The sequence below is a fragment of the Nicotiana tabacum genome, chromosome 6 (genome assembly GCF_000715075.1).
Source record: "Nicotiana tabacum cultivar K326 chromosome 6, ASM71507v2, whole genome shotgun sequence".
In the NCBI taxonomy this organism is placed as follows: Eukaryota; Viridiplantae; Streptophyta; class Magnoliopsida; order Solanales; family Solanaceae; genus Nicotiana; species Nicotiana tabacum.
In genome coordinates, this window is record NC_134085.1 from 114,692,820 (window position 1) to 114,708,815 (window position 15,996).

The 15,996-nt window shown below is 35.4% G+C and overlaps 1 protein-coding gene across 5 annotated transcripts; it reads right to left on the reverse strand.

The window, feature by feature from the left end:
* Positions 1-2,707: 2,707 nt before the first annotated feature.
* Positions 2,708-8,054, reverse strand: LOC107783102 (U-box domain-containing protein 35). 5 transcript variants are annotated; one of them, XM_016604092.2, is made up of 10 exons: positions 7,966-8,054; positions 7,169-7,403; positions 6,771-6,892; positions 6,580-6,701; positions 5,834-6,024; positions 5,047-5,372; positions 4,722-4,823; positions 4,199-4,633; positions 3,358-4,107; positions 2,708-3,222 (listed from the first exon to the last, which is right to left on the reverse strand). In XM_016604092.2, exons 2-10 carry the CDS (start codon positions 7,374-7,376, stop codon positions 3,031-3,033), a joined length of 2,448 nt encoding a protein of 815 aa, XP_016459578.2. In that variant the 5' UTR covers positions 7,377-7,403; positions 7,966-8,054; the 3' UTR covers positions 2,708-3,030. The 5 variants fall into 5 exon arrangements, with proteins under 5 accessions (XP_016459578.2, XP_016459559.2, XP_016459574.2 ...); XM_016604073.2 differs by lacking the exon at positions 7,966-8,054 and adding an exon at positions 7,740-7,869; XM_016604088.2 differs by lacking the exon at positions 7,966-8,054 and adding an exon at positions 7,640-7,749.
* Between the last annotated feature and the right edge of the window lie 7,942 nt (positions 8,055-15,996).

Here is a 15,996-nt window from a genome sequence, read left to right on the forward strand (position 1 = left end):
TTGATTTTAATAAAAATAACCGAAAAAAACCCGAACCAAACCAACTGTAGAAGTAACTATTTAAATTTATTATTACATCTATATATATTTTTATACTTTTATATAAAATTTCTAAAATTTTATGGTACATATTAGTCGTTTGTATTTTTATTCTAGTTCTTTGCTATTATAAAAATCTAATTCTTTGCTTTTACATTCTAGTTTGATTAGTAGTTTTCTTTTACTAAGTACAAGAATATATTTCATATTAACAATAATCGATTTTTAATTGAGTACTTAATTATGCATCATTATTTGATTCAATTATCATCAATATATGTTGGTAAATGATAGATTTCTCAAAGCGCAATTGGTTTGATAGTGTTAGGTTAAAAATGTAGTTGTCGGAATATGTGTTAGGTAGTGTATGCCTCATATTTAAGAAAAAATCCGATAAATAACCGAAAAAGCTGAAAAACCGACAAAAACTGAATCAATAAAAAACCGACTTAATTGGTTTAGTTTGGTTCCAATATTAGAACCGACTTACTTGGTTTGGTTTCTTTTTAGGGAAAAACTGATCCAAACCGAACCATGAACACCCCTACATGTGTTGTCTTCCATCAATCATCAGTCGCCAATAAACCCCTTTAATGGTCTATAAACCCTTAATCATCACCCCAACCCTGAACGGCTGAACCCTAACCCTTAACATTCAACCTAAGTCAATAGACATCCTTAGTAGTTGAGTCTCAACTTTAGGTTGCGTCCTCCACTCTTGTTGTGGTCGAGAATAAACGCATGGTCGAAAACACTAAAATAATGATTACAAGATGTTCGTCCTTGATTTTTTTTTTTATATCTTTTAAACATCATATTAATCATCATGTAACTTTTAAAATTACTAGAATTGACAGTGTATTTCATACCTTAAGAGTTGGTCATTCTACAACATGTAATAACTCAACAAGCAAGACCTATAAGTATAAGAGCGTTATATAGTAAAGTGGTGTCAGCAATTAATACCTCTAAGTAGATGAGTGTTGTATAATAAATATTGGTCTATGTTATCACCATATGTTGATATTAAGTGATGTTTTGAACGATTATAATAGCTAATTAGTCATCAAATTGCATATATTGCCTTAACATTATTTTATAATAATGGACATTAGCTATATAACGATAGTTGTATTAACCAATTATTGGCTTAAGTAATAAACGATATGATTGATACGTAATACTAATACATTTAATCCAATTCAAAATATGCAATTACCTAATAATGATGAATAAGGTATAACTTTAGGTTATTCACGAACAATTATCATATTTCTATTAATAATAACTAAATTACTAAATTACTAAATTACTAAATTACATAACGAACAACTAATAATTGATGATCACGCCTATTCCTATTATATATGATTGATATACAGTTCTTAATTCTTTAATATGAATACCTTAATATGAATACATGAAGGTGTAAATTCAAGTTATTGTAACACTTTGATCATTGGTGGAGAATATACATATAATGTAGTTGAATGTATTTCACTATCTATTGATTTACATTAACAATAGAATTATAGACCATTAGTGGGGTAGAGTATAGACTGTAGATTTCTTTAAAAATTCCTGTGAAAATTTTGAATTTCATTGGCAGATTGGAGCCATAGTTTAATAAGTAAAATATTAGGGATAAAGTATGAAGTTCCTTTCACTTTATAATTTTATTTAAGCATTAATTAAGCATGAAGGTCAATTGGCAATTCAAGCTTAAAAGTGGGTCAGGTAGCCACTTGTTGGGATCGAAATAATATGGTGCATGCGGAAACTAACAATACAAAGCTTGGTGAACGATAAATCAGACGACAAAAAGAAAAATATACTAAACTAAGCATAATAGTTTATTATGGTTTGGTCAATTGATCCACATATGATAAAACTAATATAAAAGTAGAAAAACTATCAAGAGAAAAATCTCCACCTAAACAAAACTTTTTAGTGACTACATTGTGGATATTTTTTTTGTGTTCTTGTGAGAAGCAAAGATCCTTAATTTATAGATGTGCAAAATTTGTCTTCCAAGAAAAGAATGAGACATATTAAGAAGATTTAATCCTTTTAGGAGTCTGTTTCCATTCCACCAAGAGCCCCTCCAGGGACTATAAAAGAGACGAGATTATAAGGTATGGTTTTGTCTTATAAGTCCCACTTCGTATGCAGAATATGAGAAACCTTAAGACTAGAAAAAAGCACTTAGTATGCAATATATGATATCCAAAAAACTTCAAATGCACTTTTCTTATCCCCAATCGTTAAAAAGGTACAAGAATAGAAAGTTATGACTTTTACCTTTTGAGTTCCGCTTGGTATGGTATGAGAAACCTAAAAACATGAATAGTGTGCAAATACGATAACATAAAAAATTTCAAATATTCTTTTCCTATTTCCAATAAGAAAAGAACAACAAATGATAGGGTGGTTCATTTTGTGCAGTTAATCCAAACCTAGTACTTTCTACTTGGATTATAGATGTATACGTGAAACCTACCAAATTTCAACAAATATTAAATTTGAATTTATATTTTCAAAATGAATTTAATTTTAATAAACTTAAAGACCGAACTCATCAAGTTTAAATCCCCGATCCGCGTCAGTTGAAATGAGAATTTTATGAATTCTGAAGTCTAATCAATAAAATGCCAACTTCACAAGGAGATTGCAAACACCATGTTTAATATTAAGGAGGTCTTAACATGACCATTGCAACTTCACTGATGCATGTTATAACATACTTGTCATATGCAACTTACTTCCTTCTCTCCTTGCACTACTATTTTTCTTACCTTCTCACATATTTTTATCACTCTAACATGACTGTATCTTGGACTGTTTACTCAATCTCACACTTCCACATTTTACACTTACAAAGAAACATCAAAATCTAATGACTGGTTGATTGTGTAAAGTCATAAAGGCACATATATTTGACAAGCTATGTTAAACTAGGCTATAAATCTAAAGAAGATCTATCTAAACAATCTAAATATTTCCAGCCTTTCTTGATTTCCAGTCAAGAATTGCAGAAAGTAGTGCATAATTTGGTAGAAGGTTCTTATGAGGTAACGGTAGGTTTGTCATAGGTGATATATCGTTATCCTTTAGCCATGTTTCTATCGCCTTCCTGTCGTATGTATACCCATCAGCTGCCACACAAGGTTCCTCCATTACATCCTGTGACAAAAGAACCAATCGCTACTTAGAAATGAAGATGAAAAACTTGATAGAACATAACAAATGAATCTTTGGTGCTATTGTGTGCCACATATTATCACATTGTCAAAGTTACAGGAAGTAGAGAAGACACACCTTGAGTAAAGGGCACAAGTAGTAGGTAGGAGGAGGAGGCCGGGTAGTTGAGGCAGAATCTCGAGCCTTATTAGCAACCTCTTTCAATTTCTCCAATGCAGGGAGAATTTCTTCTTTCAAATCAGGCCTGTCTCTTCGACAAATCTCTGTGCATTTAAGTGCTAGCGCTGCTAGTTTCTTTGTTTCTTCTAATGGCCATTCACCAGCCTTTGAATCTAGTACCTTAGTTAGACTATCCTTATCGATTGCTGTTTCAACAATGTGGGGAAGCCCCATTGGTGCTTTTGCTGTTAACAACTGCAAGAGAACCATCCCAAATGCATAAACATCAGATTTTGGAGAGATCATTCCGGTCCTTTGGTACTCAGGGTCGATGTAGCAAAGTGTTCCCACAGGACCTGTATCTCTGTAAATGGTGGATAATGCAGCGTCTGAATTTATCATTGTTGACAGGCCAACATCGCCAATTTTACTGACAAAATTACGATCAAGCAATATGTTTGCTGGCTTTAGATCACGATGAATAATTGGATCTGGCTTGGAGTTGTGAAGAAAGGCGAGAGCAGAGGCCACTTCCCATGCAATTCGATATCTATCAAACCATGGAATTGGAGGTGTATCATGTTTCCTGAACAACCTCTCCTCTAAGCTACCATTTTCCATGAACTCATACACTAAGCAACCACGATCAGGGCACACGCCAAGAAGGATTAACAAGTGTGGATGACGAATTTTGCTCAATATTTTCAGCTGAAAAATACAAAAGAGCAGATTCTCAGAATCCTTAAACAGTGGGGGCAAACTCAATTTAGTCATTCTCTCATTCATTAACTTGCCATACCTCTTGTTGAAACTGCTTCGTCAGGTCAGATACCTTGGACTTGGAGTGAAGAACTTTGACGGCAACTGTAGTATGACGCAAGCTGCATTTATAAACGGTTCCATATGCGCCCACACCAATTTTAAGATTTTCAGCAAATGAAGAGGTAGAAGATACGATTTCTTCCCAAGTAAATTCCTGGTACTGATGTGCCTGATCTGTCAAGGCATTTTCAAGCTTGTCTTTTTCTTTTGCCTCACGTAATGCTAATAGTTCCGCTTCTTTTCTTAGTGCAGCCTCTCTTTCAGCACAGTCCTTCACATAATCAGCTTCTCTTTTTGCAGCTTTGTACTCCTCTTTCTCTTTTCGTACCAAATCTTTTGCTTCTTCCTCCTTTAAACTAATTTCCTGGAGTTTAATTTCTTCCTCCAACCGGCGGTTTTGAAGTTCATTCATCTGTTTGTGGGCAGGTTTATGATCACAATACAATGTGAATCAGACATAAACGGATGAACATTTAAAAGTCATTGTTTCCTAAACATACCTTCCTAGAAGCATCAAGTACTTCAGTTTGTGCAACTGCGTACATTCCTTGAGTATGTCTTAGTTCAGTTCTTAGCTTCTCTAGCTCAAAATTGATATCCACCTGCAGTAAAGAGTGAGAACCATTAATTTGGGTGGCAGATCGTTGACCTTTTCTAGGGATGATCATATTTGAGTAGCTCTTCTACGTTCTTGCCACTATGTACCGAATGTTTACCAAAATAATTATGCAGAGGAAGTTAGTTGACCAGCTCTGAGCATAAACATGTAAGTGTTTTAATCAATGCCAATAAGTAATGAATATAACAAACTGCAGCAGAAAATACCTCATTTCTCAATGATAAATCTGTTGGAGCCCCTGAGGTGGAAGCTTGATCATCTGCCATTGTATAAAAGTCTGTTACTAAGCTCCGAAAACTAGAAGCAAGATTATTCCTTTCCCTAAGAAATGATCTTTGGGGACAAGAACTGACATCGTCCTCGCTGTCTCCAAAATCAAGAGAATAGTTCTTATGGTGGATGATTTCATTTGAGATTGCTCTTCTATGAGGAAAGTTCTGATTAATATTTGAAAGAGCTTGAAATCTTTGCATTGGCAGTGAAGGAGAACGGAATTGACTGTACGAAGAACTTGAGTCCAGGTCTGACTTTTCTGAAAAGCAGAACACAGATAAATTGTTCAGTTCAGTACTTGAAGTCTCTCTAGAAAATGTAATTCATTGTTGGAAAATAACTAAATATGGAAACACTAACAAGAACAATAAATCAACAGACAATTTTTTTTGTTTTTAAAAGAAGGACTTTGAATCTGAACGATTTTCAGGCACGCTATGAAAGGCAGTATCTTCATAGTAGACTTCTATCGCTACCTTGAAGCAAATAACAAAGTCTAAGATGCATTGAACTAGTCAAGAATCTTCAAATGTGCGCTCAAATAGAAGATACAAGATTTTAAATCTCTCAAGTACTTTTGAAGGAAGAAATGGAGCATCCAGACACTGACAGTACTAACCAACATCTTCCCCATCTTATTCACGGTGCTCCTGAAGCAAAAGGGAGCAAGAAATGGAACTAATGAACTAGATAAAGTAAATGCAAACAATTAATTTATACCTGTTAGTAAACTGGAAGAGTGGCCTGTTGAAGTGCTGATTGAGCAGCTAGTGTTGCTATCTTCAGTCCAACTGCTTCCATTTATCTCTGAATTAGAAGGACGTATAGATAACAACTTTCCTCTTGAAACAGCATAGATGGTACAAAAGCTTGGAATACTGTCTGAGATTCTTGAGGATAAGCTTTGTCCCCTAAACAACAAATAAAAAATTCAAATTTACTGAGGGAAATGGCATTGATACTAGAAAGTACACTCTCCAAAGGAGCCAAGCCAGTGAAGAGGTAAGGAAAAAAACCTCGAGGAAGTAGAGATTTCCAAAAAGTGAAGAAGACCTTCACCTATATCAATTTCAATCCACTAAACTATTTATTGATAAAAAGAGAGAATAAAGCATAGCCTCACCCCTTGAAAAAGTCACGCAAAAGGACCAATACACCTTTCCTCCCAAGGATCTTATGAAGCTGGCATGTATTTCTATTAATAAACTTTTTTTCCATATTAGGTGCCATTCCTCTATGCTGTATTGTATCTTCTAAGATACTCGCAGGTTGTTGCATTTCGTAAGTATCACTATTTTGCAGTGTCATATGACATGACAAACAGAATTCACAACTATGATTGGCAATATGGTCCGAGTTTAGGCAACTATGTACCTTAAAATAAAAATAAATAAATAAAGAGATTGCCATTTCAGCAACAGGCAGTAGCTCATAATTAAAACTTAAAACAGCATACATCTTATTACCTAGAAAATATGCTCCAAGACGAAGCACCTATGACAAGCTTGATGATGTTAAGTTTGGAGACCTCATGTGCTATTGCTTCCACGATATCATCTGATTCAAGCTGTACAACTTCTACTTGGACCTGTGTGTAATTTTGAACGATCAGCGATTTAATTTTAGGAGATTTTCCACTTTTCTGATGTCTATTTACCTTTAGTCTAGTGCATAACATCTTGTAAGGATGCAGCTTTTCACTTGTTTGCCATTCTACATCCTTCCGGAAAGCGGCCACTACATCATCCCGCACTTGTGAAATAGGTATAGAGTTTCCCACTAAAGAAAGCATAAATAAATTAAGAATTCATAACCATATATAGCATATCATATTACCCAAAAGTTACTTGTTGTTGACAGATTTTTGAATTCATATGACATACTATATGAGAAAGAAGTCATGTAACAAAGATTAAACATGAATTAGTGGCCTATGGAAGTCCTCAGCAATGATAAATTGCTAGGAAAAAGGCATCTGCTAACGAGTTGTGGTACACCAGAAAGCTTTAGAGATATCAATATTTGAAACAAATACATTGAAGAGAAACAACTTACTGGGAGTTGGCACACCAGTTATGCACGGCCGGACATGTAACAGCTTGAAGCAAACCTTTCCTTCAGGCACAAATTTGTCTAATGCCCAGCTCACAACATATTTGCTTTTTTTCTTACCATTAATAGCTACTGCAATGGTGGAAGAGTTTAATGGATTCAAAGCACTTAGGCCTTCCACTTTAGTTACTACTCCATCTTTTTCTTCCATCACTTAACCACTCTTGTTGTCAAGGCTCTATTACACAAAGAAAAACAGTTTAGCACGTTGTATACCAATTTGATAGCTAGTAAACATGAAAATTCCTAATTATGACTACTTTTTTCACCCCAACAAAACATATAAAAAATCTGTTAACCTTTGCAATCAAGACAAACTGAGACACATAAATTAACAAGAAAAAAACATCACATCAGAAAATTCCATGACAGAACAAGCACGTTATAAGGATCATTTGCTAACTCAAACCCCACCTACACATTTCTTGAAAATGCCTATGAAATTTTTTATAAAGAACCAAAAAGACCAAGAATTGAGAAACTTTTGAGAGAAAAGTCAAAGCAGAATCCATACAAATTCTTGGAAACTTCAGACGCAGAAATCCTTAAAACCTATGTGAAGAAGAATAGAGACATAAGACAAGGACAATAGGGACATAGTTTTTGTCTCTCAAAGAAACCTCCTTAAACTATGAAAATGAAGGATATTTGGTTTTAACATTAAATACTACTCTAGTAGTAAAATATAAGGTATGAGAATTTCGCAGAAGGCATGAAGATGACATAAGATGACCCACTACCCAAGCATGACTCAGTCTGACTTGTTGAGATTTTCACTCAAAACCATGCCGTAAATCCATTTGCTTGTATCAGATGATTACGTCTTTTTAAAATGACTTTTCAGTTCAGTCAATTGTAGTTGTAGATTAATCCAATTATTGTTTCCAACTTTTTTTATTATTGGATAGTCCCACTATAGTAAAGGAATCATTTGGCATATTCTTTTGTCTCTTCTGCTCTTTCTTGTCCACAAACAAAGTATGTAGTTTCCTTGGCTTCTTCCAACCAGATTTTAGGTGGATATGATACTATTAATTTTCCAAAACTAACTTTCTTACATTAAATGTCCACATCATTTTGGTTTATTTATGAAAGGATTTAAATTAGTATTCACTGCAAAAATTTACTGCATTACCAAACTAGCACTTGAAAGATGGCACGTAATAACTTAACGTGTTATTACCATCTTTTACCCCCAAGTTAGTTTGGTTTGGTAGTTGTTGACCTTCTCCGTCATTGCCACGAGTCATCATATGATATCCCATTTTCCCACTTCTTTCTTACGCAAACATAACAATATAACGTTGAAAATTGGTGCTTTTGGTCATCGTACCATCAAGAACTTGCGATTAACTATTCACTAAATTAAATTAAGACAATTAATCTATTCAAGCACTTTTCTAACGTATAAATATTTAATAAAACTAATCTAGAGTAATCAAACTATGAAACTAAAGGAAAACAAGTCGGCAAAATTAGAGATGAATTCAATGAGAGACGATATTCTAGAGCTATGGGTTGACTAACATTTCCGTTGAGTCTTACACTTAAATTGTCTAATTAATTTATCTGGTTTATTGATTGACAGCGTTAATATTACTAGTAGCCTTCTCCCGAAGTAATACTCGTCTATTCAAGCTATCCACGCCTCTATTCCTATGGAATTAGAATTAACATGAACACATTAATAATTCATGTATAGTAACCAAGTAAGGCGATTAGGTATATTCCTATCCTAACCGCAAATCCGTTCCCGATGCTCTAGTTAAAGATCTCGCTCTACTCAATCTTATATGCAATCTAGACTTCCCTCTCCCTAGTTGAATCCTAGATTCGCAGATAGTTGATGTTTTAACTTCAATACCACACAAGAGGGGGGGGATGATTTGTGTGGTGTCCAATTTTCGCTTAAACTGATTATGGAAGGACCTAGTTCTTCTAAGTGTTCCTTACCCTACTATTGCAGAAATAGTAAATGCGGAAAGTAAAGAACACAAGTATTTTACGTGAAAAACACCTGGCTCAAAAGGTGAAAAAACCATGACCTACTTCCCAGTAGGATTTTTCCAAACTCTCCACTAAATCACTAAGCCAAAAATTGCATTTATAAAAATACTTTTGTCAACCTAGGACTAACTCTAATCCCTTGTAGCAAACAACCTCTAACTGTTGCGACAACTTTAAGTTAACTCTAACTTGAATACTCTGAGTACCTATTACAATTGCTTATAGATAAAGCTAAAAGGTACAATATGAAAATACCTACTACAAATGAACTAGAATAAAAGATAGACACTTGAAACTGGTTCTTCTATCTGGTTCATGTAGCTTCAGGTTTGCACACTTAAATCACACACGAGTTGCTTGCAAAATGCCTTGCTATTTTGCTCTCAATTCCCGTTTAACTTCTGCGTCTGTGCATACCTGTAAAATGAGAACATCATGCAATATATAGAGTTAGCAAATTAAGAAATAACTAGAGTTCTAATGCTACTCTTCCTTGGTGGAAGAGTTCTAGTTGATCTCAACTTCTAATTCCTCCCTTATCTTGGATTGTGTTCTCTTTTAATCAAAGAGTCCTTCTCATTATCATTTATGCAACCTTTTTGATCAGGAGATATCAGTTATACCAAGTTAAGCTTATCTCCTTCACGTGCATCTCACATGCTCGATTGCCCGTGTCTATGCCTACAAGAGATGGACCTGGTTCATTCCTGAGCTTCCTTTGTCAATCTTCAAAACAAACCTTCACTTGGGCCAACAATAGTATTCAATTGGTGATCAAGCAATTAAATAATTAAGTACAAGATTGAATAAATAAACCAATATGATAAAATAATAAGAACAATTCAAGCTTCAAACTACAACGTTCATGTTGCACCCAAAACACTAGACTAAGAAACTATGAAATTAAAGGAAGAGAAGAGAAGAAAAACTAGTAAGAATCCTCCTCCAAAGTGTCGTGTTCTCTTCCTAGGTCTAAAGTATGTCAATAGTCCCAAAAATAATGTTTTAATATATATATTTATACCAAGTAGGGTCAGGCCCATACGAAAATACCTTTTCCTACACGAAATAGGATTGGGACTCTGAAAAAATTACACTAGCGCGTCGCATGGGTTGTATCTCTCACTCACTTTCTTCAATAGGTCTGCGAGGGTTTCTTCTATTGATGAATCAGGTTCATCTACATTTTGCCTAATTTTAACCAGCCCTTCAGTGGCTTCACCAAACCCACTTCCCCTTGTTTCTTCACACTTTCCTCCATTTTATCAGATTCTGCTCCACAAACGTCCATTATCCTTGTATCAGGAGTGGGTGAAGAACCAACCACTCTTTTACCCATTCCCCTCTCTTAACTACGAGCACTCTCACTCTCCTTTTCTTTTTCCTTTTTATTTTTACCACCAATCCTTCTAGACTCAGAATATTCTACATCAACCACAGATCCAACCAGAATAAACCTATTCTCCAGATTCTCAGCTAACTCAGAAATTACTTCAGTAGTAGTATTTGGCCCAGAGGTTACATGTTCTGTATCATAAGACCCAGTTTCTTCCCCCCTCAGTAGAAGACTTGAAGGATTCTTCAGAGTTCTGGGGTTCTTGGGCTTGGCTAGCTTTCAATCGAGCGTCTAGTTTCTTTGATAATGCATTTCCAGTCACTTTCTTGCGAGCAAGCATCTTAACTCTTCTTTTCTTAGGCTGAGGAGTGGTTGAACATGAGTATGTCTAAATTTGCCAAAACAGAGAAAATATCATTAGAGATTAATGAATCATTAACACATGACACAAGAGTATACTATTGAAATATGAGATTGAGCAAGATTTAATCTACTTATGTACAAGATCATCCTTAATTCCAATATGTTCCTCTCAAAGTAATCTCTACTTAAGACTTTTGTGAAGATGTCAACAATTTGCTTGTCAGTAGCACAAAACTCCACAGTGATCAAGCCTTTCTCATAGTTGTCCCTAAAAAAATGGTTCCTAACATCTATGTGTTTAGTTCTCTTATGATGAAACGGGTTCTTTGTCATAACAATGACACTAGTGTTATCACAAAATATAGGGATACAACCAACATCAATTCCAAAATCCAATAATTGCTATTTGATCCACAACAATTGAGCACAAGATGAAGCAACAACAACATACTCAACTTCAACAGTAGATAAGGCCACTGAATTTTACTTTTTAGTAGCCCATGACATAAGACATGAACCAAGAAAGTGTGCCATACCTGAGGTGCTCTTTCTATCCGCAAGAAAACCTGCATAATTAGCATCAGCATATCCCACTAGATTGAAATTACTACCTTTTGGATACCAAAGATAAAGGTCAGTGGTGCCTTTTAGATATCTCAAAATTCTCTTGACAGCAGTCAAGTGAGACTCCTTTGGGTTTGCCTGAAATCTTGCACAAAGGCCTACACTGAAAATAATGTCAGGTCTACTAGTAGTGAGATATAACAATGAACTAATCGTTCCCCTATACAACTTCTGATCAACAGATGAACCAGGTTCATTTATATCCAACTTTGTAGTTGTTGCAATAGAAGTGTCAATTTCTTTGGAATCTTCCATTTTAAACCTTTTAAGCAACTCTTTTACATACTTCTGCTGATGGATCATAGTTCCATTTGAATTTTGTTTAACTTGTAAGCCTAAAAAGAAATTAAGCTCACCCATCATGCTCATTTCAAATTCACTTCCCATTAGTTTAGCAAATTCTTTACTTAGCTTATCAGTAGTTGCTCCAAAGATTATATCATCAGCATATATCTAAACTACCAAAAGATCTTTACCTTTTTCTTCCAAGAATAAAGTATTGTCAATTTTACCTCTCTTGTAGTCATGCCCATGCAAGAATTTTGATAACTTTTAATACCATGCTCTTAGATCCTGCTTGAGCCCATAAAGTGCCTTGTCAAGTTTGTACATATGATCAGGATATTCCTCGCTTTCAAACCTTGGAGGTTGCTTGACAAACACTTTTTCCTTGAGATAGCCATTGAGGAATGCACTTTTGACATCCATCTGATGTAGAGTGAATTACATGTAAGCATCAAAGGCTATGAGGAGTCTTATTGCTTCCAACCTTGCAACTGGAGCAAAGGTCTCATCATAGTCTATGCCCTCCTCTTGGCTATATCCTTGAACCACCAATCTTGCCTTGTTCCTTGTAACTGTTCCATGTTCATCAAGTTTGTTTTGAAGACCCATTTTGTGCCAATTATATTTCCTTAGGTCTGGGTACCAGATGTCAAACTTGACCCCTTTCAAATTGGTTGAGTTCATCTTGCATTGTATTTACCTAGTCTGCATCCTGCAAAGCTTCAGCAATATTTTTAGGTTTAGTAAGAGATAAAAAAGTATCAAAAGCAAAAAGATTCTTTAATGAAGATTTGGTTTTAATTTCAGAGGTTGGATTAGTAATTATGTTCTCAATGGGATGAGAACTTTGATACTTGTAAGGTTTCACAACCAGTTGGTTTCCTCTTGATGTTTCTCCAATGTTTTGTTGCTGAGGAACATGTTCATGGACAGGTTCCATCGAGGTATGAGATTCAGTTCCCCCTGCCAGGTTGCCATGAATAGAAGAACCTATTCCTTCTTCTGGTGCAACTTTAGCCCGGGCTTTGATTTCATTTAAATTTCTTACTAGCCCAATTGCTTAATTTTCATGTTCATGTCTCTAAAAAAGAATGTTGGTTTCATCAAAAACCATATATACACTTTCTTCTACACGCATAGTTCTTTTGTTGTAGATCTTATTAGCTTTACTCTGTGAACGAATATACCAAGAATACTCCCTCATCACTTCTGGGATCAAACGTACATAGGTAGTCTTTATCATTATTGTGCACAAAACACTTACATCCAAATGCCCTAAGATAGGATATATTTGGTTTTCTTCCCTTTAAGTAACTCATAGGGAGTCTTCTCTACAAGAGGTCTAGTCATGCACTTATTAATAATGTAGCATGCAGTATTTACAGCTTCTGCCTAGAAGCTATAAGGCAGTTTACTAGAGAGAAACATAGTCCTAGCCATATCTTCAAGTGTCCTATTCTTTCTTTCAACTACTCCATTTTGTTGAGGAGTCCTAGGAGCATAAAAATTATGATCTATACCATGCTCATCACAAAATTCAGCATATTTAGCATTTTCAAATTCAGTGCCATGATCAGATCTAATTGATACAAGTTGATTACCTAGATGTTTCTGAGTTTTTCTAACAAAATAATTGAACATATCAAATGCTTCATCTTTAGATGATAAAAATAATGTCCAAGTAAACCTAGAGTAATCATCAACAAGCACCATCACATATCTTTTACCACCTCTGCCTAATGTTCTCATTGGACCACAGAGATCTATATGGACCAGTTTTATCGTTTTGGTGGTACTTACCACTTTCTTGCATTTAAAAAAGGATCTTACCTGCTTCCCCCTTGCACAAGCCTCACAAGTTTTGTCTTCCTTGAACTTGATGTTAGGAAACCCTATCACCAGGTCCTTGGAGACTAATTTGTTGAGTTGACTCAGACTTGCATGTCCAAGTCTCTTGTGCCAAAGGAGGGGATCATTGTCCAACACACTTAAGCAAGTGAGTTTATTTTCTGAAAGTGTGGACAGATCTACAATGTAAATATTGTCTACTCTTTTTCCCTACAAAACAATCTTGTCAGTGGTAAGATTTATCACAAAATATTTGGTAGAGGTGAATGCTACCAAGTTACCTCTATCACAAAGTTGTGATATACTGATTAGATTGTATTTTAAGCCATCTATCAAGTAGACATTCTTAATAGAGTGAGAATATGTCTTACATACCTTTCCAATCCCAATGATCTCACCTTTCTTTCCATTTTCAAAGGAGATATTACCTCCTTTGAGGTCCTCAAGTGAAAGGAAGTGGTTCTTGCTTCTTGTCATGTGCTTTGAGCAACCACTATTCATGTACCATATTTGGCCGCTCCCCTTCACTTGGAGCTGCAAAAGGAAATTAGGGGTTAGTTTGAGGAACCCAAACTAGTTTGGGTCCCTTTCTATTGGCAAAAGGGTGAATCGAATTCTTTTTGGTCCAATCTAGCAGCCTATTTTTCCTTTGAACAAATATTTTATTCTTTTGACTAGCCTTTTCTTTTGTAGTGCATTCACTTTTGTAATGACCAATTTTACCATAGTGTGTGCAAAATTTGTTCTCAAGAAGTGTGAGGTACTTGCTTTTGGGATCCCACTTATGTACAAGTGTTCCGTAGCCAAGTCCTCTCTTGTTGCTACTATGATATTCATGTAGCCATAAAAGTGTATTGGAGGACCAGTTCCATTTACAGGTTCTATCAAGCTCGTGCTTGACTTTGCCTAGATCCTCTGTCAAAATTTTTACCTGCTCATCCTTCTTATACAACTCATCTTTTAGTTTACCTACATTTTCTTTTAGAGTGAGTTGTGTGCAATCAGATGTCTTCTTACTTGTTCCTAATTTCAGTTTTAGGTTTTCAGTTATAAGTTCTAGGACATTTGATTCAAATTCATGAACCAGGTTCTTTAGTGCAGTATTTTCACTTACAGTCTCACTAACTCTGAGTTCCAGGTTCTTACACTTAGCTTTTAAAATAACATATTCCTTAGACAATTGTTCCTTTTCATTGTTTATATCCTCAAATTCATCAATGAAATCTAGAAGTAACTCAGATAGCTTTTCTTTAGACAAAAACTTAATCTTATCTTTGAGATGAATTATACTTACCTCAGATTCCTCATTGGATTCTCCAATTGCCATAAGTGCTTGTTCATCTCCATCTTCATCATCTGAGTCCTCATCTAAGCTTTCTCCCCAAGAAGCAACCATATCCTTTTTCGATCCTTTGTTCTTCTTGGGATTAACCTGTTCCTTCTTCCTGTTTCTTCGTTCAGATCTTTCCTTCTTCTATTTAATTTTCCATTGAGGACAGTTTTTGATGTGGTAATTAGTCTTTCCACACTTGTAGCAACCTTATTGGTTTGTTTTTAAGGAACCCTTGGTTTGCTGTAACTTCCACTTCTTGAGAAATCCTTTCCTCTCATTAGGTACTTCTTGAAGTCCTTTGTGATCATAGCCATTTCATCCTCTTCTAGATCGGAACCTTCAGTGATTATGAGTGCCAGACTCCTTTCCTTCTTGGGTACATCCATCTTCATGGGTTGACTTCTAAGTTCATAAGCAATGAGATTTTCAATTAGCTCGTCCAACTTAAGAGTGGAAAAGTTCTTTGATTCCTGAATGGCAGTGATTTTGCTCTCCCAAGAGACTGGTAGAACCCTTGTCAAAATCTTCTCAACTTTGTATTCTTCAAGAATAACCCTTCCAAGAGACTTAAGTTCATTTGTTAGTGTGGTGAACCTTGTATACATCTCTTGGATGGTTTCACCTTCCTTCATAGTAAAATTCTCATATTGAGAATATAGTAAAGTTCCTCTAGACCTCTTCACCCAAGGTGTTCCTTCATGAGCCATTTGCAAAGTGTCCCAAATTTCCTTAGCAGTAGTGCATCTTTGAATTTTATTGTACACGTATGGTCTAAGTCCACACACAAGCCATTTCTTGTCCTTGGCATTTTTTTCTCATTTCCTCAAGTCCTCAGCAGTGCAGTCAACTCTTGTTTTTGGCACATCTACTCCTTCAACATTCTTCTTCGTGGTAGCTAGGGAATCATCAGTGACAATGTCCCAAAGCTCATAGTCCTCTCCTATGATGTGGTCTCTTATTATGTTTTTCCACCAA